This window comes from Triturus cristatus, chromosome 7, assembly GCF_964204655.1.
Source record: "Triturus cristatus chromosome 7, aTriCri1.1, whole genome shotgun sequence".
Classification (NCBI taxonomy): Eukaryota; Metazoa; Chordata; class Amphibia; order Caudata; family Salamandridae; genus Triturus; species Triturus cristatus.
In genome coordinates, this window is record NC_140590.1 from 1,177,121,467 (window position 1) to 1,177,149,095 (window position 27,629).

Genomic DNA, 27,629 nt, shown 5'->3' on the forward strand with positions numbered 1-27,629 from the left:
CAATAGTAGGGAAGGTGTTGGATTTGAAATTCAACACCTTCTGCCCCCTATAGCAAGTCATTGAAACGACTTGCGTTGTAATCGCATGTGATGTAACAACGCGGTCGTTGTACTGACCGTGTTGTAATGGCATGCAATGTGTGAACGATGTTTACCTTATGAGCCCAACTTTAAATATATGCACCTGAAATCGAGGTGCTAAGTTGTTTAGTGTCAAATGAGTCCAGAACAGGGGTAAGTCATAAGGTTGCTGGCTGGTCGCTTTGCTGGATTTGCTACTTTGCCTGACAGTTTGAAATGTGAAGAATGTGTCTGTTCTCTGGGTCTGAGGGATCAGGGTGTATATGGTGGGGTAGTCTAGGTGTCTGTATGTATTTTATGGAGATTGCGATTGGATAAGCCGTTGTTTAGTGGTGTAATTGTGTCAGGATATAGAAACTGGTGATCGAGTCTGTAGAGTTTGGTGAATTCCCCACTTTTGCTTAATGTGTTTTCAAGTGGTGGTAGTAGAAGCTAGAGATGAAGTGATGGTGAAGTCCCCCTTGAAGGTGTTACTTCCTTTGGATTGACATATTGCTTCCCTTGTGTTTCAGTGATTTTGAGGAGGCTGTTGAAAATCTGCCTCCAGATCTGGGTACCTGCTGTACGAAATAGGACGGTGAAATCCAGTGGACGTTGGTGGTCTAGTTGAGCTTGTACCTTCCTTCCGGCTCAGATAGGGGATCTCCATGCATGCCTTAAACCAAAGCTGTTGCACTCAGAGTTGCCCAGTTCATCTCTGATAACTGCAGGCTAGTCCGACAAAGGTCTCTCACTGGTCGCAAGCTGGAGACTATGACCAAGAGATCCACTTGCAGCACTGTTCAGTCACAGAGCAGGGATGCCAAACCAAGTTTGAAGGGCTGTAGAAAGTACTATGTTAAAGGAGTGCATTGTGTGAACGCTGATTCAACATTTCTCTGAGCGTTCCCAACCTGAAGAGTTGGTCATTCATGCATGTGACTTTGAAAGACACCATCTTGGAGAACTGTATTCGTAGGTAAGTGACTTTCTTTTTTTCTGTTCCAAAACTTCTCCAAATATGCCTGTGAAGTATCACTTTGGAAAACATATACATTGTCTCACCTGTAGTGACCGGGAGTGATACATTTTGCAAACATTGTAAGGTATTTGACCCTTGGTTTTTTACATTAGCAACTATTTGTTTCTTTACAGGGGAATCCCAGCGTACTGTTATTTAACCACACCCTTTCAGAGACATCAACTGTTTGGGACAGGGCAGGTTAGCAGTTTGTTGGATGAATTTGTGTCAGTTTCCCTTCTAGTGCCTTGATTGTATCATGCTCTTGCCTCCCTTTCCTGGCCCGACAGACAGTTATTGGGTTCATATGGAGGATGATTGGGCCAAACTATCAAATGAAAAGAGGAAGGAGTCTGGGATAGTGCTTCCCTGTGCCACCAAAGCCCAATGTTAGTCTTCTCCTGCCTATCCCTTCTGGTCCAAATGACTGACCGCAGCCAAGTGCGAGAGTCGCAGGTCTGTGAGAGAGGAGAGAAAGCTACACTGTCCCACCGTCCTAAAACGTCAAAACTGGTCACAATTTCCTCCTACCCAATGTTCATTGAGTTGTCCAGTATGTAGGCGTATTGGCTGGATAATGATTGTGATGAAATGGAGGAAGGTGGTTTGCTGAAATCTTCGTTCCTTTACACCTTACTTATTCCTGGGATGAGTTGCCTTCTCTCGGCTAAGACGGAAAAAGGGGTGCAGTAGGTGTGTTTACTTATGGCAGTATCTATATAAAGTAATTTTTATTTAGTCCTTCTACGTCTCTGTTCTAATATTTGTTTTGGGTTCTTTGCGTCGTTCATAGATTCACAGGCTTTTAAGTGCCAGTCTTTGTCACACTTGAAGCTTTCACCATTTTGATTTTATAACTGTTTTATAATGACATTAAAATATTTGCTGACCAACTTAATTTTGACACTTTTAATCTCAATAAATGAATGCCTAGCTGTGAAGTGCCAGCGGAGGAGGCTTATGCTCTTTTAATACATGTTTAGTGTGGGAGTCCTTGGCCACTCTCTTGGTTGGTGAAATTATGACCTGCCTTGTTACTTGCAGGAGATATTTTTCCATTAAGCTTAGGTTCATTAAACCTTTTTAATGTCCTTTTTTAGTAATAAAAGAATGTGAGCAGCGAGGCAACACAGAATATAAAATTGAACTTGCCCTTTGTTAGCCAAGTTGATCTTCATCATAGAGGGCACAAGTATGGCAGTTGACCTACCAGCTGCCACATGAAACACACAAAAGGTGATGGGAGGAATGATTGCAATTTGTATAACCACTGGCAATTGCTTAGGGTAGTATACCAATCTATTGTTGCTCACCACGCCACCTTAGTTTGGACCCAGACATACGCAAATCAGTCTTGACCCTGCTCCTCATCTGACAAATCCCCCACTTAGGATTTGGATACCTTTGACTAATCTTAGGAGAAATCACATTCTTAGAACGGACACATTCTGTGCGTCCTCATGAAGGTGATAATCAAATGCTTTTCTGTCAGAAACCATACAAAATCTTGCCCGTGCATGGCATCATTAGCTTTCAGAAGATGCGGGCCTTTGAGGCCATGCATCTAAATGCTCTGTTTGAGATCCCTCTAGCCAGATACCTAGTCATGTTTATTATTCTGTGGCACAGAGCCCCTGCAGGTCTTTGATTCTTTTACTATAGCCTTGAAAGAAGCACACAAAGGAGATTTCTTCTTTGACCATGACGGTTCCAAGTTTCCCATTTCTTCATAAGATTCTTTCATTTTTGCTATTAGAAAGAATCCTTCAATTTTTCCTCAACTGTACCTGACAAATACTATTTAGAAACTCTTCAGTTGCCTTTTCTATTATTAAAAAACTTGCTCCTACACCGGAACTTAAAGTGGTAAGCATTAAGCTGTTCTACATTCATGCCTATTTACTTATCTGAGGTTCGCCTTTTTGATGGTTTTAACTTCAGCTCACAGATTTATTGGAAATTAAGACCTTTTGTGTTTCTAAACCATATGTGCTTGGTTTTATTGTACTGAGACAGCATTGCCGTTTGCACTTTGAGTGCTAACCTGGCCGGGTGTTTTAACAGTTGGATCAATGTTATCCAGATGTTTCTGCTCTCTGAATGCTATCACTCTTTCTGGTACATCTAGAGCTCACTATTCTAGATGAAAGCTTCTTGTAAAGCTTTGTCAGGAACCCATCCAGCCACACAAGAAAAATGTGCAGCTGCCTGGAGGTTAGAGCACTCAGGGCACTCCAGCATAAATTCTGATGTTATGGCAGATTCTCGAGTAGGGTAGACTGGCCTCAAGAATCTATTCTATTAGATCATGCAGTCTCTCCTTTTTATTTGGGGTTCACAGCCGAGATGTCTTCATAATTTAAAACCAATATCCAAGGTATTGTAAATGGATATCGAGTCCAGAAGCACTCAAGTCCATATGCAGCATGCACATGGGCACTCTTAATTAAAAAAGATAGTTACCGTATTTCGTTTTTAATTTTTAAAACCCATTTTTATTATACATTTTGTTTCTGACAGTGTTCCTGTGCTCAGTCCATGGGAATAGCCCATTGGTGATTCATGATAAAGGGGCCGATGCTAGGCAACTATTATTAGCCGTTCATTGTCTATCCTAACTTTTTCTTCATGCAACCATTGATAAAAGGGTGTATTAGCTTTCTTAATTTGGTTACTTGTCCATTCTTCTCCTGCAGCCTTGGAATGACCATTCTCGAAATTGCCTGCAATATGGACCTCCCCAAAGGGGGCGAAGGTTGGCAGCAGCTACGCCATGGATACTTGCCCTCGGAGTTTACTGCTGGTGAGCATAGCTGGATGTCTCAGTGCTGTCACTTGTCCTGTCCTTTGTTAGCTGTAATGTCTGGAGGAGTATCTGAAAGATTTTACTGAAGTTATTTAATGAGTTTATTGTTCCTTTTCTTGTGTATGATACATGCCTAAGACATAACAAAATGGTGCTAATGTAAAAGTGTCCTTATGCAGACAAAATGCACATGGGGTCAGATGTATGAAATTCAAATTTTTCATTTCCTAAATAGAGACTCAGAGGAAATCTCTTTTTAGGAAAGTCAAAAATTTGTGATTCCCTAATAGCGACTCCTACAGAGTAAGAATCGCTATTAGGGATTCGCAAATAGGAAATGCCATTGCATTCCTGCCTATTGGCAAAATAGAAACGGTTTGCATTTCCTTAATAGTTATTTCCTAAAAGGAAATCGCAGTTTAAGAAATGCAAAGCCAAGGTTGCCTCTGGGCTTAGGACCCCCTTGGAGGCACCCCGAATTTCCTATTGCACATATGCCCTAGAGGCATATGTGTGCTTAGTGTCACATTAACAAAATGCATTTCAATGCATTTTTTTAATTCGCAGGAAATACTTTGTACATGTGCTTTGGGAATCGCAAAAGAGGTAATCCCTATTCGCGATTCCCTAAATCGTGGTCGCAATTTGCGAGTTCCACCGGCTAGTAATTGCAAATTGAGACCGCGATTTGGCCTTTCTACATGGGGAAAGGCCATTTAGCATTTCTTACTGTGCCGAAATTGTGATTCGGCTGGTTAAGAAGTGCTAAATAGCTTCGTACATCTGACCCATTGTTCCTTAATCACACATTTGGTTGTATGCAAACACACATACACACTATGCATGTGTTAGCTCACTCAACCACTCATGTAGGTACTCGTATTAATTTCCTCCTCCATCCCCTCACCCTCATGGCATTCACTTTAGTTAAGCACATGACGTCTTAAAGTCTTGCAATGTAGGGGACTTGCATGTTTTTTTACAATTACTCTTTATTGCTTTCATCAGGTAGTCATTTGAACATCGCATCATTTCAAATACAATATTTATCATCAGTAGTAGCGGAGTCAATATAACCTTCCAAACAGCCTCCCCACTCCCTCACTCCCACCCTGGATCGGTTTATTTGACCTCTACAATGTATTTGATAACACTTTAACATCCCTTTTTGCACTGACAGAGCGTGCTACTCAGTTGTTGCCATCATCTTGAAGGGAGTGTAGCTTGTGTCTGGGGTACTAGGTCACCTCCATCACTAGTTCATGTGGTCTCCAGTATTGACTACCCTTTCCTGCTTGTTCCAGGTGGCAGTTCATCCACCTTTGCTTCAGTTGCTGTGAGAAAGTCCTCCCATCTGGTTATCATTTCTTGGCCGGCTCCCCGGCCTTGGAGCCCATGGAGCACAGCCAAGTCAGTGATCGTCCATTTGTTTACATCCATTGCACATGTGACGGTGCCGTCCTACCCTCCCAGCCCATTGCAATGTTTCAATTTGCTATAACAAATGCTTGGTCAGTAAAGTGACATCTGTTTGAGTGTAGTTGTACGCTTCATTCTACCCGGTAGGAAAACAGCCGGATCTATAGCCACTGTTTTTCCAACTATTTTCCCCATCATACGATAGAAGTCCGCCTGGGGCTGTCTGCACCTAAGGCTTGGGTTTCTGGTAACTATTTTGGGGTATTATCGGAAGTCTGTCCATTCCTTCTCATACATGTTCCTCCTCAGTTTTCCTTCCTATTTGATCTTTACCTGGGATATATCTGTGTAGAAGATTGGTGTTAGAGTCCGGTACAGTATGATAATTGCGTGTCTGCAACTCCCCAGTGTAATTATTTGATCTAGCAGCATCGACCTGTCTGGCTCAACATCTTCATTATTCCTTGTGCACTGAACTGCTCTCATCAACGCAGCATGTGCCATGAACTGGCCTGCAGCGAGCCTATTCTCGTCCTTCAGCGTCGCAACCTGTCAGCCTACGTGTCTCCCACTATAGATATCCACGCCTCTCGCCATGGCCTTCCGGGGATCCTTCCAGCCGATTTGTGGAACTCTGGTAAGCACCACAGGGGTATATCTGCTGAGTATAATTTACCTCCGCCCATCTTAATCATTAAGTTTTGCCAGCAGTGTTTAGCTACCTGTACCGCTTAAGATCACCATGTGCATCCCTGCATGTGCCTAGCAGCAGTCCTGTTATCCCTCATGACCCTGGGGCAATGTCTATATCAAATGCCTCTCAGCCAGTGGCCTCCTGTAGCCCCTGCATGCTCCATATCAGTTGGGAAGCAAAATAAGTGCTTTAAAGTTAGGTGTGCCCATACCTTAGTCTCTTAGGGAGCGTGTCATCTTAGCATATGCCCAGCGTTTTCTTTGCCATATCAAATTGACTAGAAGGCTCGCCAGCTCTTTGAAGAATGATTTCTTAAAAATGAATGGTAATGCCACAATTGGATAGACGAGGCGTGGCAATATTATCATCTTGATAACGGACACTTGCCCCATAGGTGAAAGGAGGAGTTGGGTTCAGAAAAGCAGGGCAGATCTGATTCTGTACGCGCTTTCCCTCTCTTTCCGGCAATCATTCGTTCTTCAGTATGATACACCTCCACTCTGAGTTAGCAAAAGGTACCCGGCTCCTAACCCAGCTGGGGGTTAGTCCCTTTTGGGTCAGTTTGTCCCCTCCTGGGGAGACCGCCAACAAACATGACTTCCCTCAATTCACCCAGAGCACACATGACCTTTCACAGGTTATTCTGGAGGTCTTGCAAATAGAGCAGTGCATCATCTGTGCATAGTGAGACTTTATGGGTCTCCGTGGCTAGCATAATACCCCATTCTCTAGCCTTTTCCCTCAGTGTACACGCGAAGGGCTGTATGCCAGTGCAAACAAAACTGTCGAAAACCTGCCGGGTACCTCTCTGTTTTTCCCAGGGTTCAGAAATTGTGTGCCCCTGCGTACCCTGACCACGGGGCGTTTATTAAATAGTCTTATCCACTGCAAGATCCTGGCTTGGTGTGCCAGTTAGTCCTGTACCACGAATAAGTAAGGACACCCCAGAGTATCGAACGCCTTTTATAAATCGAGGGTGGCATTCACCGATTTCAGGGCTGCCGCAGGAGCCCATCTTTATCACCATGAAGAGCCATGGTAAGTTCATATGGGTACTCCAGTTGGAGTTAAATCCAATCTGGTCCTTATGCACCAGATCCCCCACGTGGCTCTGCAATGTGTTTGCTGTTACTTTACCCAGAATGTTATAATCTGTATTCAGTAAAAACAGTGGCATGCATGATTTGATGTCCAGTGGGTCTTTCCCCGGTTTCAGCAAGATAACTATCAAAGCTTCGCACGTGGAGTCTGGTAGAGATCCTGCTTAGAATGCATGTTGGAAGTGTGCTAAAATCTTGGGAGCAAGTGTCCCGTTAAAGATCACTTAGAAATCGTGTGGGAGCCGATCCATCCCAAGTGTAATGTCCTTTGCCAATTGGTCAATAGCTAATGAAATCCCCTCTATTGACATCAGGATGTCTAGAGCATCCCTCCCTCCCTGCGCAGTGGGAGGCTGGCATATCGGATGATTTATTAGAGGCGGTCGGGCTCAGAGACAATAAGCGCTTTTGTCAGTTGGTCACATGATTGCCGCAAAGACTTAACTTGTCCAGATTGCCATGTCCCCCCAGAAACTTGGGTGAACCACTTCTCGACACTCTATAAGGAGGCAAGTTTGAAAGATGGGATATTAGAGAACTTGCCAGCCCATGCTATAGATTCTGCTGGAGAGAAGGTCAAGTCATTCATCATAAAATAAACTTTAGATGCAATCCAGGCCCCAGAAATCCGGCATAACCCCTGGCTTGGATAGAATCTGAGCCGATTTATTCAAGAATGAACCTCCAATCTCGGGACCCTATATAAATTGCCTGTCAAATGCATTGATGGCTGGTGCACCGATCCCAATGTCCTGGAATAATCCCTAATTCATAAAAAGGGCTCTAAATCTAGACCGGGAAATTACAGACCAATAAGTCTGATGACAATATCTGGAAAGTCCTCCGCATGCAAATCTTATCTAGGCTAAGGGACTGGATTTCACAGGCTAAAGTGTTGTCCCACTTACAGGCAGGGTTCAGATCCAACATTAGTACGATTGATCAGATTGTGTGATTCCTGTCCATTAAGTGGAAGATGGTAGACATTGATAGGTAGTTGTTGTATCTCACCTTTGTGGATCTGCAAGCTGCATTCAGTCTTGTTCCACGGGGAAAACTCTGTCTGGCTTTGCATAAGATTTGGTTCCCGCAGGGGCTATTGTCCCTGATATAGGCTTTAAATTCTGAAGAGTTTGATAGGGTTAGGTGGGGCTCTGCAGGGGAACTGACGGAAGACATTCCAATCAGGAGAGGTGTTAGACAGGGGTGTATTTTAGCCCCTACACATTTTCTTTTGTACATAAATGGCTGCATCCCTTATCGTTTAAATTGTGAAAATGACTCCCCAAAGGTGAAGGATTATAAAATGTGTCTCATTTTTGCCGATAACACTTTGTTATTATCAAAAACTCCTCGTGGTCTATCTATTCTCTTGGATAAATTTCACAGGTTTTGTTGAGACCATGGCCTGGAAATTAATAATATCAAAATTAAGTATGTGGTCTTTGGTACTAGGAAGAAAACATCCAAGAGTACGATATTCTCAGGGGGGAGGTATTGGATAGGGTACACCATTTGACTATTTGGGCGCAAGACTGGTAGACTACCATAGCTGGGTAGCCCAGGTCCAGAAAAGTATTATGACTCTAAAACAAAGAACATGGTCTATTATAAGATTTGCCAATAGATCCCCAATTTTTCTACTCCCCCGAAACCCCCCCCCCCCACACACACACACTTAGAAATGTATAAAATTCAAGCTTGTGGGGGAGCTGTGAATGAGACTGGTTTATGGGGGGGAATTGTAATCTTAACACTCTTGAAAAAGCTGAAAATGCCATTATAATGACCCTCTTGAGACTCCCCATTAGTGTGCCAATGCTGCCAATTAGGTTTGACGTAAATTTAAGATTGATTTCTGACATTGCTATGTTGAGACTTATCCAATATTGGATAAGGCTCTAGACAAATGAAGATTTAGGTCCCTATAGGGATTGCATTAGAATCCTACTAGATGACCACCTTGTTGGGAAGTTCCCTTCGCTTGTCCATATTAAAAGGTGGCTATTCAAGTTGGGTCTGGAAGGTTTTTGTCTGCAGCCCTCTGCATTACCCCAAGGTGCTCGGGATAAGCTGAAAACTTCCTATTGGAATTTTGTATTAGACGTAAAACTTTCTGCTGCATCCCCTGGTAGATTCCTTCTTGACGTTTAAATGTGTACCTGAGTATAAGCAATACCTGAATATGGTTATCAACCCTGCTGCACGTGCACCTTATGTAAAATTTAGATTGGACATATTACTGTTGGCTAAGTTTACCCATTCTTGGACAAAAAGGGAAGACATATCGCATCTGTGCCCTATGGGTTGTCAAGTACCAGAGACTATGGAACATTTGTTATTTTTCTGTAAGGCCTATGCTAAACAACGTTCACACTGGATCATTCCCCTTTGTAAACTTCTTGGGTTTAGAGATTGCCACACAGCGCTTAGAATATGTAAAACCAACACCAGAGACTTTGTGGTGTATTCAGTTGCTAGATGCTTGTTGGCAATATGGTACATTGGGTTGAATGTCTTTTAAATAGTAAGCCTATTTCTTGCACACTTAATGTCTTGTCTCAATTGTATTTATGATAGGTTTAGAACACTTTCTTATTGAGGATTTTACTTGACCTCCTTGTAAATTATGTTATCCTTTGGATGCTTCTTCTGAACATTTTTTTAAATCAATTTTTATTATAATATTATGGATCTTAAAAAATATGAGACTTGTATTGGGTAGAAATAATTCCTCAAAATGAATTTGCCCGTTTCTTATTATTAGATCTCTATTTTAAATGTTTTATATTGTACCCTTGATGGTTTTATTTAACCAAAATAAAGGAAATATGATGATGAACAGTTGGCTATTTATTGTAAAGCTTGGCTACGCGCTGAAGTTCAAACCAACATCCACAAACTTAATTCCTGCAGGGTCTTAACAATACTCTGGAAAAACTTGTTAGAGGAACTTTTTTTCACAAAGAAATGCTGCAATGAATGCTCAAGTCTGACGAACAAGGACATTGACTCGTGGTGTTTCTTGGTGCACAAGAAGATCCAATGGAATTAGGCCAATTTTAGCTCTAAAACAGCAAAGAAGTGGGTGATGAAAGAAACATTCCAGTTAGTAGCACAAAAAAAGATTTTCTCGCAATTTCAACAAGGTTGTCTGGGGGTTTGAAATAAATCTACCGAACACATATATTCTCAAACCAAGTGAAGCTTGTGGGCAAGAGGGAGGATATGCAGTTCAAGGTTGTGTCATGCAACTTCAAATCAGCACAGATAATCTATTGACAGTAATGGGCACCTACCTCGGAGGGAAGTAGTCTTAGGCTGCCCTTAACCAAACAACTGGCTGTTGCATGCAAGTTTTTAGAGCAAACATACGCACGGTTTTTGGCTGATGCCAATTATTTGATATTATTTGTTGCTTTGTTTAAAGTATCATCCAGTGCCTCAGTCCACACTGATAATGCCTTTATACTTGGGTTGGGTATCTCATTCAGCTCAATTTCTGATAAATAGAGAAACTGGTCCCATAAAAAATTATTGTATCATAAAGCCATGTTGAAGTTAGAAAACCTTCCCCTCTATGTGAAATTTTTTCTACCAAAGATAAAAGCAGGTCAGTGTTTATTCAATTAGGTAACACAACGTCCATGTATCATTGGAACATGCAAGGATGTCAGACTGGGACTGATCTTAAGAGAGACTCAATCCAACTGACATTGGCTTAGCATTTCTGTAACCGCAGCAGCCCATCTCCCAAGAATACATAATGAACATGCAGAGACACCTTGAGCAGAATAATATCAGGAAGTCATTAATGCATCATCCGCTAATACATTCTTCGTCTGGTCTTGCAACAATTCTGAACTTCTGAGCTGCTTACTGAAAACACAAAATGCTGTGATTTCGCATCCAAGTTATCCACAGGTTCGATCAAAGAAGAATGCACTTTTGGTCAGGAATGTTTCTTTATGCTTGTCCTCTTGGTTCATGATTGGGGTGAAACTGAAGAAGGCCAAGAAAAGAATATTAAATTATCAGCATTTGCAAACCTCTTATGCCATTATTCTGGCATTTGTAATCTGGGCACCCTTTCCTGCTGACCTTTGAGTGTCCTCAATCAATGGTTACACGTGGTGTATGAAGTTAGTAGACCGTTTGTTCACTGTTTTGTTTCGAAGTGCTTTAAGTAGGTTAGCTAAGTGAAAATGTATTGGTTTTCAAAGATTGTCGTAATATCTTGTGCGTGGATGGTTATGTCTAAGGAAGTTTTTTGTTTTTCTTAACCGTGGTTGGTCAGTTATCCTTTGATCTTTTGGAGTAATGTGTTTTCTGTATCAAGAATTACAATCCAAGTTGGTTGCATAAATGTTTAATTACTGTGTTGAGTTTGATTGTAGTGTATGTTGGGGTGGTGCAATTTTGCAGCACCTTTTTAGAATTTAGCTTTCTTAGCAACACCAACATCAGTGTTTAGGATTAGCAATAAACCCAGTATGCTAATGAGCCCTTAACAATATTCCAAAAGAGTAAGGACTTGCCCATCTTTCATGTATGGCAGCGCATATAGCTTCTTACCTCTTTACCAACTCACTTTTTTAAATATGTCCCTCCACATCCTTGATGGCAGCAGAATGTCCAGACAATACTTTAATTATGCGCACATTCATACAACATCAAATCTTTCCATTGACTGAATGTACATTAAGTGACTTGTTAGCATTAGTGTAACAAAGGGACATTTGTGTCAGGATTATGGCTCCAGAATAGACATCAAAGTGGGCCAAGAGTATCTCTAAAACCAGTTTGTTTTCATTATTTATCTTGGGTGTGGCCATCTTGCCTCCACTTAACTTTACATTTCCTTCTTGATTGAATGGGCTGAAGTTTACTATTCTATTCACTGTTCAAGAATGTCAGTGAGTATCTGATGGTGGACACGGAAATATTTCTTGTGTGTAAACTTACTTCTTCCTCATGTATATCTTTAAGATATGTTATGTAAAAAAAAATATACAGAGCCATACACTAAAAGCATTTTTGGAGCTAGACTGGTGAGAGCGATAAGAACTAAACTATTGCTTTAAATTTATTAAAAAAACAAATAGACTGTTGAAAGCAAACTCTAATTTGAAGAAACTTGTATATAATAAGCTTGCTGAAAGAGACACATTTTAAGGGAATGTCTAAAAGACAAAAGGTTTGATTCACTGTGAAGTGCAGTGGGAGGAAATTGGCTAAAAATGAATGGAGAGCATGACCAGGGGTGTACCTTTTAACCTGCTTTGAAATGAATTTGAACACGTCGGCCTGGATAGCTTTGAAAATAACACATAAAGACTTGTACTGAATATGCTGTCTGATGGGATGCCGGTGCAGACCCTTAGGGAGCGGTCTAGAATCAGCAAATCGTGGACCTTTTAGGATCAAACGAACAGCCACATTTAGAACCACCTGCAATCTATCTAATAAATTGTCAGGAGGGCCAAGATAAAGAAAATTAGCCTAATCTTACTGGGATCAATTTATAGCTGTTATAGCAATTCTTTAGTTGTTCACTGTTCGAAAACGTAAAAGTTTCCTGAGACTTTTCGACGCAGCCGAAGGGATATGTTTAGCCATAGAAAGTTTGATATACATTTTTACTCCAAGGCTTTCCACAGAAGGAGACAGTGTATGTAAAAGTCCTATTTCCACATTCCAATCAGTTACAGCCAAAGGCTAGCAAAAGGTAGTTTTAACCTTCATAATCAGAATTTCTCCAGTATTTGGGGTGTCTTTCATAGATTCACATGCTTGAATATTCCCCGTCGTCGAAGTGGGAGTCCCACGGTATATAAAAAGCAATAAGTGTCATGTATATACATAAACATACATAACCACATAATAGCATATAAATATCCAAATAAACTTTATATACATTTCAGAACTAACATATCAAGTGAAAATACCATAGGGTAGTATTGACACATAGGAAAGCATTGAGAAAAAGAATCACTTTACTGACATGTCAATGTCATTTTATAGTCCAAACTCCAGCCAATCAGGCGCAAGCACCCTCTAGAACCTTCTCCTCAGAGGCTCAGGTCCTCAGATTTTCTACCGCACGTCGTGTGAAGGGAGTCTCCCTGAGCTCTGCTCAGTTCTTTGCTCTGGTTTGAGTTTTTCTCATCAAAGGGCTGGCAAGCCTCTTTCTTCTGGAGTAAGGGCTCATTCAACAAGAGCCATGTCATCTTCCACTGCCCTGTTCGCTGGTGTACCCATCCACCAGATTTGCCGGGCAGCTACGTGGTCCAGCAGGCACACGTTCACGAAGCACTACTGCCTGGAATCGATTAATGAAGCGGACACGGCTGTGGGACAAGCAGATAAGGTGAGCCTCTGCTACTTCCCTCCTCCTTGGGAATTCTTTATTGCGTATTAAATACATTGTCATTGTATTTCAGGCAATATTATTACGGCCTTGTCCAAGGCTGCTGCTTACTGCTCACTATTGTATTCAAGCATGTGAATCTATGAAAGACACCCCAAATACTGGAGAAGAACAAATGTTACTTACCTGTAAACTGTGGTTCTCCAGTATTGGTGTCTTTCATAGATTCACATGCGACCCACCCTCCTCCCCTCAGAGGCTCTCTTCTCCTCCTTCGGCCCTTTTGTTACTCTAGTGCTACGAAAATCTGAGGACCTGAGCCTCTGAGGAGAAGGTTCTAGAGGGTGCTTGCGCCTGATTGGCTGGAGTTTGGACTATAAAACGACATTGATATGTCAGTAAAGTGATTCTTTTTCTCAATGCTTTCCTATGTGTCAATACTACCCTATGGTATTTTCGCTTGATATGTTAGTTCTGAAATGTATGTAAAGTTTATTTGGATATGTATATGCTATTATGTGGTTATGTATGTTTATGTATATACATGACACTTATTGCTTTTTATATACCGTGGGACTCCCACTTCGACGACGGGGAATATTCAAGCATGTGAATCTATGAAAGACACCAATACTGGAGAACCACAGTTTACAGGTAAGTAACATTTGTTCTTCTATTTCATTTATGAATCAATCAGTAGGTTTTATAAAGCACACAACTACTCAGAGTGTTCCAGAGCTAGGCACCCATTGACTACCATGCTTAAAATTCTTTCTTTGCTTACTTTTTAATTTTAGGTAATGACTGTTTATCCAGTTCCAAACAACATAAATGAGCAGTTGGAAACCAGCATGGTTGTTATCTAGCCACAGTTAAATGTTAGTATCGTTTCCAGATACATTTATGTTGAAAGATTAGTTGAAATAGAAGATCCTTGTAGTACTCCACATGTTACTGGAATTTTGTGGACATTGTAAGTAGAGAGTTTCACAGACTGAGATCAATCAGCCAGGATAGATTTCATCCAAAGCTGTACCGTCAAGCCCTGCACCAGTGATACTCTTCAGTAAGATAGCATGATCTACTATATCCAGTGTAGTGGATAGATATACAATAATGAATTAATTGATATGTTCTAGATCGAGGTCCAAGCTTAAATCATCAATAATGGAAGAGTTCTGATTCAATGCAGTCAGCAGGAAGAAAACCAGCTTGGATGTTGTCAAGAAAGTTGGTTTCCTTCAAGTGGACACCTAGAAGTTCTGCTGTATGGTCTTGAATGATCTTTACTGAACTCATGAACAACCCGCCGACCTTTTAAGGAATAGTCAATAGTGGATTGTTTAGGGCAACCATAGCTTCGATGCTTAATATTTATCTATTTTTTAAAACTGTTTTTATTAAAACTTATTGGATGAAATATTACAATACAACCATGTGCATCAGATCAGAAGCAGAAGATTACAATTTGGTACTGAGCATCCCATATATTGCCCCCCCCCCCCCCCCCGCCTCCCCCGTTCAGTATTGTCATATGTTTAACATAGCCGGCCCTTGTCTATTTATTTCCTTTATTGCTTTTTTGTAAAGAAGGCAGCTGGATGGTGCATCAGTGCACTGGTTGAACAAGAAAAGGGGTAGAGGAAGCCTTACAATTGACTGCCCTTCTGGCATTATAGGGAAACCACCTTGGAGATTTAAAGGCACAGTGCAGTTTTAATCTTTGTAGTGAAGTATTGTGTTTTTGCCCATTTTCTTATAATTTTCAGTTTTAAATAGCCTTATGAAAATATACTGGCTGCACTCTCTACATTGTTGAACAGATACGTTGTGTTGGACGGTGCTTCTTGACTTCAGGTCACTGTAGTTGGTTCTTGTAGCTGGGGGAGGGATGAAACTGGGTTAGTGGGGTATCTAGCTTCAGTAATAGAGATGGTGCAGAGATTGTACTATCACCTTGCGGTTAGCACTGTAGGATTTTGGAACATAGGAATTAGCACCTGAATGTGACCACGTCAACCATAGTCCAGATCTTTTGTTACCTTCAATAAGCATGAAACCCGGGATACTCGCCCAACTTGAGAAGCCTTAGTTTATAGTCCTGGTGATCCCAAGTATCAAACGGGCATATTGAAAAAATGTACCCAGTTCTGAAAACAGGTTGTGCAGGACAGTACATCAACAGTCCATGATCAAAGGGAAGTAAAACCGAGTATATCAGTCATGCCCTTAAGTCAGGTACAGAAAAGCAGAGTTGATTTTTGTATCTCTCTCTCACTTTCTCTCTCTCTCTCCCTCTCCCTCTCCCTCTCCCTCTCCCTCTCCCTCTCCCTCTCCCTCTCCCTCTCCCTCTCCCTCTCCCTCTCCTTCTCCTTCTCCCTCTCCCTCTCCCTCTCCCCCTCTCTCCCTCTCCCCCTCTCTCCCTCTCCCCCTCTCCCCCTCTCCCCCTCTCCCCCTCTCTCCCTCTCTCCCTCTCTCCCTCTCTCCCTCTCTCCCTCTCTCCCTCTCTCCCTCTCTCCCTCTCTCCCTCTCTCCCTCTCTCCCTCTCTCCCTCTCTCCCTCTCTCCCTCTCTCCCTCTCTCCCTCTCTCCCTCTCTCCCTCTCTCCCTCTCTCCCTCTCTCCCTCTCTCGTTCTCTCGTTCTCTCGTTCTCTCGTTCTCTCGTTCTCTCGTTCTCTCGTTCTCTCTATCTCACGTTCTCTCACTTTCTCTCTCACGTTCTCTCACTTTCTCTCTCACGTTCTCTCACTTTCTCTCTCACGTTCTCTCGTTCTCTCGTTCTCTCTCTATCTCACGTTCTCTCGTTCTCTCGTTCTCTCTCTATCTCACGTTCTCTCGTTCTCTCGTTCTCTCTCTATCTCACGTTCTCTCGTTCTCTCGTTCTCTCGTTCTCTCTCTATCTCACGTTCTCTCACTTTCTCTCTCACGTTCTCTCTCTCTCTCTATCTCACGTTCTCTCACTTTCTCTCACGTTCTCTCGTTCTCTCTCTATCTCACGTTCTCTCGTTCTCTCGTTCTCTCTCTCTCACGTTCTCTCACTTTCTCTCTCACGTTCTCTCTCTCTCTCTATCTCACGTTCTCTCTCTCTCTCTATCTCACGTTCTCTCTCTCTCTCTATCTCACGTTCTCTCTCTCTCTCTATCTCACGTTCTCTCTCTCTCTCTATCTCACGTTCTCTCACTTTCTCTGCCACCAAACTTAGCAGAGACATGACCGGTAAAGTGGTCCTTCAGACAACAGTTCCAGTGCATCCTGGGTCGCAGTTCTTCCTGAGGCTTTCAACCTCTGAAAGAACTGTGTCAGACTGTCATGGAAACAATGGAAGGGAGAAAGATTACAAGGCACATTTGCTACATCGTTGGCCCTTTGTCTTCGTTTTATGGTCTATGCTGAACAACTTGTCTGTTCTTACCCACAGTTGTGCTTGCTGCCTCTCCTATGGGTCAGTAGTATAGTTCTTCATGGACAGATCTTAGCGGAGCCTTGTCGGTCTTCTTGTCTTTATTGCAGGCGCATCTGTGTTCTTTAGATAAGCTTCTGAATTTTGCAATGATTAAGATTCCTTGATGATCCAGCAGTCCTTGATCCAAGTCACCACCTTGAAAATCAAACATTTTTACCCATGTAACACCCACGTGGGGACCAGCCATCTATCATTCCTTGATGCGTTCCCCTAAAATATAATTGAATATGAGGCCAGTGGGCGTTCTGTTGAAAATAATAGTAGCTCTGGAATCCGAGTCTGAGAGAGAAACTGCCCTGCTTGAACATCCTGAGGTTAGTATCCATTGTCCACTTCTCTGCTCACCCGTTCATTTTTCTTCAATTCCAGACCTTTCTCCAGAGCTCCTGAATATCCTGACTGCCATGCTGGAGCCAGATCACAAGAAGCGGGCAACGGTGGATAGTCTGTTGGCGTCCCCCATCATGCGCAAAGTGGAGACCTGGAGGGGACTACTGCAAACTGCCAAAGCTGGAATCCAGAAAGTTGCTTCAGTCTTCCAGGTTGGTGCAGCTGGTGATTGGTGGTTATAGTAAAATAATATATAATTAGCTAACCTGTGTTGGGAAAGGAATCTCCCCCTTATGGTAAATGTGTGTGCACACTCTGCCCTGAGTTATCTAACTACATGTAAACCCGGATCCTGACTCTTTGTTGGACCAGCGAACCTGCTTATCAAGTGTATGCTCTGAGAATTCTGCCTGTCCATGGTTTTTCCAAGGCCCACAACCTGTTCTGTGACCTGGAGGAGGTGCATCAGCCCTTTCCTCTTTGAAGTCATGGGGCTACTGTCTAGGTCCTGGTTGGTTGATATCAAGCGATGACTGCATACCGATTTGTGTGGATTGATCATACTGAACAGGCCTTTTTTTCTGGTTCAGGTGGAGTGAAGTGTCTTCCGGCCCCACTTGTTTAAAGTTCCACTTGGATATAGCACCCGAGACCATTGCACAGAGATTCTGTGTGCACTTCAAGTGTGTGCGTGTGTGTGAGGTACGGATGATGTCATAACTCTATGTTGTGGTAAAAGTATTTAAACAGACCAGCTGGATCTATTCTGTCCCTAGTTTGACATAGCACAAGATGAAGGATGGGATACAGCATCGTCAGACTGTAAATGTATTGCCTATATTCCTGGAGGTTTAAGGAGCAGCCTCAGAGACTGAAGGGTGGAAGGATGGATACAGGACTACCCTCAGAAACTCTACAAGGACCTTTCAACAGGGGATTGCTGATTGGTCTGTCCTGGGCACTACCATTTGGTGCATCGTAGGGTGTAGGGATGAGTCAGTAATTCTGTTAAGACTAAAGAGGTTCCTAGGCAAAGCATGCCATTTTGTCTTTTCCTGAGTGCGTGTTCAAAGAGGCTGATGACCGTCAAGTGCCCAGTCTGCATACTTCATTGTGCTCATGTTTTGGGGTACTCCTGCTTGGAGCCAGCATCATGTTATGTGTATTTGTAAAACGCACTATCACCTGCAAGGGTATCTTGGTGCATCATCACTACCTGCTGTAAGAGGAGTCGCATTGCACAAAGGATGTCTCTGCAGTGCATCCAGAAAATGAAATATGAAAAGGAGCTACCCCACACTGTTTCCTGGACTTGAGAGAACGGTATTCCTTATCTGTAAAACCAGTATTAAGGTGTGACCCAAACCATCCCACTGTGGTCCAGTTTTGTCCGATGGATACTTCTAACCACAGAGTACTCACCTTTTTGAATTCTGCACAGGCTTGAGATTGGATCTAGAACTTTTTTTTCTCCTCGGAGCTGATAAGTGGTGCCGTTGGCCTCATTTGTGACATCACACCCCTTTCGGAAGTGACTGCACAGAGCAGTATATAGGTAACACCTCCTGTGCGCTGACGCAAGTTAATTTCTTTCACCAACTTTCAACGTGGATCCAGAGCTTTGCTCTGATGTTTTGTCAATGCCTTAATGACCCTAAGATTCTCTTTATTGATGACAATCAGCTAGCGAAATGTCTCCCCCCCCCCCAATTACTGCAGACTTTAAACTTGGCCTTTTCTGAAAGAAGCAGATGTCTATCACTGATCCACATAATGGTGTTTCAGGCTCCAGCATGTTTGAATCATTCCTGTGATAAATGCACCCTAGTGCATCAAAATACCAAAACGTAGCATCAGGCAAATCTGTACATCACCAGACATCAGAAACAAGGCTGATCACGCTCTCAAGTCTGCTGCTTGTCCAAATTCTGGGCCTGTTCCCACTCCAGGTCATGCTCTGACAATATCCTCGGGTAGTTAAAGACGAAGTAAAGCCTAATTTACATGATAAATGTAGAAGAAAGTCCAAGTGGGAGTTGTCTTCTTCATGTCTCTCTCAAGCGAATTTGTGCAGTCGGCACTATAAGGAGAGCCCATTCCTAGGCAGGACATCCAAGTTTCCTGGGTTATTGTCGACTATACAGCAGGGGTAGGCCTTCAAAGAGGCCATGTAGCAACAAATTATTTTCGGGCGTCTCTGCATCGCCTTTGGGCTCGATGGATCCGCTGCGGTCCCCAGTCAGATTCCCTTCAGCAGGGTTTACCGCAACACTGACACCTCAGAGGCCTCCCAACTGGCACCAGGTAAGACCGCTGCACCTATGCTGAATGCCACGCCAGTCCCAACCACTCCGGCGCTGGCCCTGGCTGCAGATACACTGGTTCCGAACACAACCCTGATGTCAGTTTGTGATCATTAACAGTCTTTAACCTGATTCTGGCTGATGTCTTATTACGAGATAAAAAAGTAAAGTGCCACCTCTCTTCTGGAATTATTCCCAGGCAGTGCCACTACTTCAGCGCCAGTTCTACCAAAGTATAGGGCCTTCAAAACACATTCCACATTATAATGATGCAGAGGTGGACAATTTACTCCCCCCTCAGATTGATACCATATTTATAGATTTATGAAATGCTAGTGACCTGGATACTTCCCCTGATACAGAATTGGACTCCCCACTGTTGCTCACTACAGAGGATATGGTTTCTTTTGAGGTGGTAGTCTGCAGAGCTCAAGACGTTTTAGACCATCAGTTGCCTATTGATGATATACTGACCTAGATCTTGCAGGCTAGCCCTGCATCTTTGGGCCTTGGCTGTCTTTTAATGAAGCCCTGAAGAAGACATTGATAATGACCAGGCCTAAACCATGCTTTGCTTTGCCAGTGAGTCTCTGTGCACTCACTGTGTGCACTGTAGCGCCATAGGCCTCCTCCCAGGACCCAGTGTTTCTAACCCAACGGCCAACCCTGGAGAGCTTGGTGGTTCCTGCTTCCAACAGCAGGATCAGCCAACATATGCATTAGACAAATCAGTCAAATCGCATTGACATGTTTGTTAAGAGTGTTTTCTCCACTCCCAGTTTGACATTGAGGACCCTAAACGCAATGTGTCTGTTAGGGTGCTACACATCTGCCCTCTAGGATGCGCCCAGTGAGCTCTTGCAAGCCATCCCAAAGAATTCACAAATGCATTCGCACCGAAAATCTATGATGACAGTCTGCCTCGACAGATTGGATGGGTCACACAATAGGCACTAGAATAGTGATCCGACGTCCTGCATGGATGCCGGCAACAGGAGTTTTTACAAATATCCGAGCATCCCTCAAGTTATTCCTTTTGATATTTCCTCCTTTTTTGAAGAAAAGGTCAGTGCACGTTGTCGCCAGCCCTTCAATTCCACCAACATTATCCGAAATTCCACGGTACTTGTGAGGCATTGCTTATCACAGAAGGCAGCACTCTAAGCCTATTACATCCCACACAGTTCTTTCATGGCTCCAGAGGGCATGGTGGCAGTTGTGACTATAGCCAGCAACAGGAACTGTATGTTTGAGGCATGTGTGACTGTAGATGCACATGTTTTGCATACTCCTGCCATCTAGTGTTAAGTCCTAATGTATACAAGCTGTTTTTCTTCTAAGAAGTTTTTCGAGTCGCAAGCTAAGGTGTCTCCTCCTCTTGGTAACTCCTCATCAAAGCCAACACACAGCAAAAGTGCTTACAACACACTCAAGACACGATAATCCTTCTCCATCAATTGGGATTTACAGGCAATTCACAAAAGTCCCATCTTCAACCCTCATAACTGCAAACATACCACTACAGTTTCAAAACAACCAATTTCTAGCCGTCAAACCTTTGATGCAACTATTGGGAATAAAGGCATCGTGCGTCACAATAGTGTCTCATTCAAGATTACACATGCATCCTCTACAAGAATGCTTAGCACGTCAGTGGAATCATTCACCTGGTCAATTAACGCTTTCGCTGCTAGAACTACCCCCTTCCTAAGCGATTTTTTTGGGGTAGTTCGTGCAATGGCCCTTGTTACTTATTGTCCACCTAAGGTAACCACGCCAAATTTGTGTCCCTTTCTTCCAACAATATGAGGACTTTAAAGGTATCCAGGGTATGTGAATTCCGCTGGAGGGGACCCAGAAATTAGCCAAAACACAGCAATCTTTAGTTTTTTTTAAAAATGGAGAAAAAGTGCTGAAGAAGAAAGGTTTGGTTTTTTACCTGCAAATAGTATCAACAAAAGGTTTGTGGTTCTGAAATCCGCATCTTCTCAGCCTTCATGGACAGGCAGACTTTTGTCAGGAAACCAACATTTTTTTAAACCGTTTTGGCGTTTTAGTGGGACATAGCCTATTTTTGCTACTTTTTGGGCTTTCAACCTCCTTCCAGTTAGTGGTAGAAATGGGTGTGAAAGCACAAATGGATCCCGGAAAGTTATGCATTTTTAAAAAAGTAGACAAAATTCTAAATTCAGTAAGGGATCATTTGTGTAGTTCCTTCAAGGTTTTTTTTTAATAGAAACTAATAGTTGAAATTAAGCAAAATTGAACAGGAGTTGAAAAAAAACAGCCATTTGTGCCAACGTTTTCACCTGTAACTTCTTCTAAGTATGACAATGTTTGAAAGCTATATACCGTTACATCCGCTGGACCCTTCTGGTTGTGGGGATATATAGGACTTGTAGGTTTGTCAAGAACCTGAGGAACCCAGAGCCAATAACTGAGCAGTGTCTTGCAATGGTTTTCAATGTATACCGGGTATATAGCTATTAATTTGGTAAAATATAAAGAGTGAAAACTAGATATCAAAGACACCTATGTATTTCCAAAATGGGAACAAAATATAGAGTTTAGAAATAGTAGCTATTTGCACATCTACGAAATTGTAGGTACCCATACTAGCATGTGAAGTATTGGATATTTTTCAAAGTGACTTCTTTTTTACACATTATCTTACATTTGGAAGGCAGAAATGCATTAAAAGTCAATAGGGTCTCTAGTTTTCAGAAATGTGTGGGTTTGGTAGGTTTCCCTAGATGGCCGCGGAGCCCGGGACCAAACCTTGCAAAACCGGGTCATTTTTCATAGATAGGTGGGCGACTGTTTTTGGTCCCGGGTTTGCAGGCATCTAGGGGAACCTAAAAACCAGACATTTCTGAAAACTAGACACCCGTGGGAATCCAGAGAGGTGTGGCTTGTGTTGATCCACCAACCTTTTCCTTTCAAAAATTTGCAGTAAGCCTCAAATCTGATAGACATCTAGCTGCAGATTCCTTAACTTAGAATATTCCCCCAGGCGTCAGACTGGATCCGGAAAACTTTTTTCCCCAGCAGCACCTCTGCACGCTGGGGGTGCGGCGGTGCCCGGCTCCGTCCTGACGTTGTCCACGGAAGTGACGTCAATGGAGCCATAAAGGCCCCCCCAGGCGTGCTGACGTCAGTTTTCTTCTTTTCTGCGTCCCAACTCGGATCCGGAGAAGCGGTTACCTCTGCCCTGTTTTTTAGGCCTTCTCGATGCCTTTTGGTGTCGGGGAACAGTGTGTGATGCCTTCGGGCTTCAAGACGTGTGAATCCTGTTCACGGAAGATGTCGGCGACGGATCCACACGCGATCTGTATTTGGGCAAGCACCACGACTCCGAGGTGTGCGACCCCTGTCGCCAGCTGAAGCCGAAGTCCTTGTGGGAACGTCGCATGAAGTTGCTGACTGCCCGGATGTCCCGTTCAGAGCCCTCACACCGCCGGTCTCCTTCCAGTGCTGGGGGGGTTGGTTCGGGTCAGGTCGCGAAGTCGTTCCCCTGCCCTGGTAAGCACAAGAAACGCGACTGCGGGGCCCGCTGCTCCCGGTCTCCACCGGACACTGGTCCTCAGGAGTCGACCCCCACTTAACCGCCGTTTCCTGGTGCTGGGGCGACTAGGACCCAGATGGAGGCCTATTCTCGGGCCTTGCCCTCCATCTTTGGGCTACCCCCTCTCCCTGGCGCGCCTTCAGACCCCATAGAGGGGTAGGGGCTCAGATCGGGAATTCGCTGGCGAGTTTGCTCTCTGCACCGGCTGAGCACCCTGACTCCGATTCCGGAGTCGCTGCGACGTCAGGGCATGGCCGGAGGGGCATCCTCCTTGCACGTCCCAGCCTTCCATGTCGTCTTTGCACAGCCCTGTGCGGCTCCCTGCGTCGACACCGGCTGAAGCTGCGAGCCGACTCCGCTCTCTCCGCAGGTTCCCACCTCGGTGGTCGCGTTGACGCCGGATAGGGCTCATTCGGGGATTCTTGACAGAGTCGACACCGGTGCCATCCCCGGCCGTTCCTTGGTTGGTGGAGGATGTGGAGACCAAAACTGAGGAGGCACCTGTGGGTTCACCACTCCCAGGATTGTTTTGCTGTCCCTCTGACCAGGTTCCCATGTACTGGCAGGGCCTTGGATGCCCTAGGGCCCTTAGTAGCCGGATTAGCCTCATGTCGTCCCCTACGGATGACCTGTTGTCGCCACCTCGGATGTCCACGGTGGCTACTTTTGCGGGGGCGGTTTGCAGAGCTGCAGACATTTTGCAAGTGCAGCCCCCCTCCGTCTTTCTGCCCTCTGATCCCTTGCTGGATTTACTCCACCAGGACACTGTGGAAGTAGAGCCCTTGTTGCCTTTTAGTGAGTCGTTATACAACACTCTTCTGGGACCTGGGCGAGGCCATCTTCAGGGGACCCGTGAATCGTGCCATTGCTCATTGCCAGCGCCCTGCTCCAGATGACCCTGTCAGTTTGTCCCTCCATCCTAGGTCTCAAGGGATGGTGATTCAGGCAGCTTCCGTCACGTTGCCTTCTGCCCCTCCTCCGTTACTCCCTCCCTCTTGGGAGTCTCGATGGTTGGAGTCGTGTGGCCGCCATGTATTTTTATCCACCAGTGCAGGCTTTAGATTCCTGCACACGTCTTGCGTGTTTGCACGGGCCACTGCTGCTCTTTGGGACTCGGTCGAGCGCCTCCTTCCCTCTCTCCCGGAGGGTCCTCGGTCTGACCTGGATCGGTTGATTCGTGACGGCCGGGAAATGGCGCAATTTTCAATCCGGTCGGCCATGGACACCACTAATTTGGTGGGTCGTGCTATGGCCTGGTCCGTTGCTCTGCGTCGCCATGCCTGGCTACGCAATGGCTGTTTCCCTGCCAATGTCCAGGAGCGTCTTTGGGATTTTCCCTTTGATGGGGTCGCCTTGTTCGACAGACATGCAAACTCGGTGGTTCAGAGTCTCATGTCTGCGTTTCCATGAGTTCTATCCTTGTGTGGACTTGCATTTGGTTGCAGTCTTGTCACTGCTTTGTTTGGAAAGTTCCGTCTCTGGGTTCAAGACGTCATTACCCAGATGGACTGTGCGGCTTTTCGCTGTCTTGCCCTTCTTTTACTACAGCTGGCCAGCTGTTTTTGTATTTCGTTTTGAGTCCTCTGCCTACGAGCTTGTCTCAAGAGGTGTCCCTTGCTTTTTAGGGATGTGCCATTCCCTATGTGGGGTACTTGTTGGCTATTGTGTAGCTCTGCTACGGGCAGTTTCAAAGGCTTCCGTGGGGTCTTCTGCTGACTGATTCTTTTCTGTCTGCTGCGGGTCTCCTGATTCACCCCGCTCTTCCTACTGGTGGGACGTCCCCTCTGCTGAGCTTCACTGGTTTGGCTCTCTCCTGGGGCTTCTGGGTTGTCCACTACGGGTTAGGCCCTAGCCCTCTCCAGCTTTCTGCTATGCCTGGCTCTCCATGGCGTGTTCTTTCAGCTTCGCTGTGCTTTTTCTGCCTGTCGGCACGTGCCCCTTGGGGGTGTGTTGTCTGTTCTGTTCCGTAACGGTTTCTCCGTGTTATGTGTGTGTATGTATATGTGTATATATATATATATATATATATATATATATATATATATATATATTCTACTGGCGGTCGCCAGTAGATAGTTATAGTTAGGACCACGTTTCCATAGGAAAACCTCAACATTCTATTTTGAATAACTTTGGCGCCGGTCGACGAATCCTCGCGAATTTTTCAAAATAGGTGGGGCGCTACGCTCCGCTCCTACCCTGAAAGTCTCGGGGGGATTCGTCAAGCGGGGGCTGAGATAAAAGGGGGGTCCCAAAACGCGTTTTTCCCATGCATTTTTCCATAGGACCTTTAGACAGGGCTACAGCCCGAACGGCTGAACAGAATTACTAGAAATTTGGCAGAGAGGTAGTCCTCAGGTCAAGGAAGTGCCTTTTGTAGGTTTGGTGTAAATCTGTTCAGTAGATTCTGAGAAAATAGCCTTTAAATCAATATATATATCTGAGCCAGCTTACGGTGCGCTTACGGTACGCTTACCGTACGCGTACGGTGGCGTGCGCGAGCGCGATTCTGATTGGCCCTTAGATCTTAGTAAACATTCGAATCGGTCGAAACCAGGAAGCGGCGGCCGCCATTTTCTCTCTCGCACTCTGAGGGGGGAGCTGATAAACAAATGCAAAAAACATATAAAGGGGCTGTTTAGACAGCGCCCATGCACATAACCATGTTAGTTGAGTCTTCAAAGATCCCCCAAGGCAAAAAACGGTAATTTTTAATTTTTCGAAAATTTCGCCGATTACGCTTACCGTACGGTAAAAAATTATAAAAAAAAAAATCCACACTCTCCCCACCCCGTGTGCAAATGCTGGCCGAAGGCCTCCATTTGTGCATGGCTTATTTGAGCACAGCATTTCCCAAAAAAATTTCAACAGATTACCTATCACAAGGAAGCGCATAATATGTCCTCCATGTGCGCACGGTGCGCGAAGCGCATCGTGCGTACATGGCCCATCTAGCGTAACATGGGCACGCGGTGCGCGTAGCGCACCGCGTGCCCACCGTGCGTGCACGGCACTAACTGCGTAAAGTTCGCGCACCGCGTGCTCACTGTGCGCGCACGGTGCGCGAAGCTCACTGTGCGTGCACGGTGCGCGAAGCGCACCGTGCGCGCACGGAACGAACTGCGTTAAGTGGGCGCGCACGCCACGAATGGCGTAAAGTAACTTAGCATTTAAAAAAACCGTACAAATTCACTGAAAAAACCATAGGTTTCACACACGTTATAGTTAGGAATTAGCATTTAAAAAACCTTGCAAATTCACTGAAAAAACCATAGGTTTCACACATGTTATAGTTAGCGGAAATTTTACTGATAAAAAACCAGTGAAATTCCCCCGTTATAGTTAGTGCAGGCAACTATAACTCACGCGACCGCAATCTTCTGCTGATGACATATGTGTCTTTATGCAAAAAAAATATTTGTAATATATGTATAGCTAAAAATGTATGGAAGAAGACATGGGCAAATAAGTGTCTAAATACAGTATTAGCATCAGCAGAGGATTGCGGTCGCGTGAGTTATAGTTGCCTGCACTAACTATAACGGGGGAATTTCACTGGTTTTTTATCAGTAAAATTTCCGCTAACTATAACATGTGTGAAACCTATGGTTTTTTCAGTGAATATATATATCATTGATTCCGGTCCAGGGAAGACATGGCTTGGCAGTTCGGGCTGGACTGTTCCCATGAGACACAGGGTCAAGACTGATTTGCATATGGCCATGTCTAAACTGGGGTGGTGTAGTGAAAAAAACATAGGTTTCAGGCCTGATATAGTTAGGAATTAGCATTTAAAAAACCTTAGAAATTCACTGAAAAAACAATAGGTTTTAGGTGTGTTATAGTTATCTGGACATTTCACTCGAACAAAACCATTGAAATTCCTCTGATATAGGTAGTTGTACTAACTACATCTCGCGCGCCCACAATCCACTGCTGATGATGTCACATATTACATCATTCATGACATGGTCAGTGACATCACTGATGACATCTCAAATGTACCATTGAGACATATAGTTGCTCATCTCCACACCCATAAAGATATTCACTCACCCAAACAACTGTTATAACATGTAGTTTTAACTTCATATACCTACTGAATCAACTATTCACACATCTTTGGGCAGTCACACACCCCCCCACCGAACCACACACACATTCACTCTCCCATACAAATACTCAGTTAACTAATCAATAAATAATATAGACTTTCACGTAGCTAGTAACCATCTGATGCAGCAGTTTACACAACAACTGACAAAGTGATACAGATATTCACACAGTTTAGTCACTATCCAATATATTTAGTGATACACTATAAATTAGTCAAGTAAACAGTCAATCACACTGCTACTAAATCCTCCATCCAGATATTTATATTTATATATCCGCTCATTCTTCAATGCAAATTGCTATATATATAATAGATATTTAAATAACAAAACAAACCACATTCACTGGATGATGTCATCAGTGATGTCATTAGTGATGTCATT

At 43.9% G+C, this 27,629-nt stretch overlaps 1 protein-coding gene across 2 annotated transcripts in view; it reads left to right on the forward strand.

Moving 5' to 3' along the window:
• Nucleotides 1-27,629, forward strand: part of PKMYT1 (protein kinase, membrane associated tyrosine/threonine 1) — a 272,843-nt gene that overhangs the window by 99,061 nt on the left and 146,153 nt on the right. For both annotated transcript variants that reach the window (XM_085618492.1, XM_085618491.1), the window contains exons 4-5: nt 3,778-3,884; nt 17,302-17,474. In XM_085618492.1, the coding sequence (XP_085474618.1) occupies nt 3,778-3,884; nt 17,302-17,474 (280 nt within the window). The remainder of the gene's footprint in view (nt 1-3,777; nt 3,885-17,301; nt 17,475-27,629) is intronic.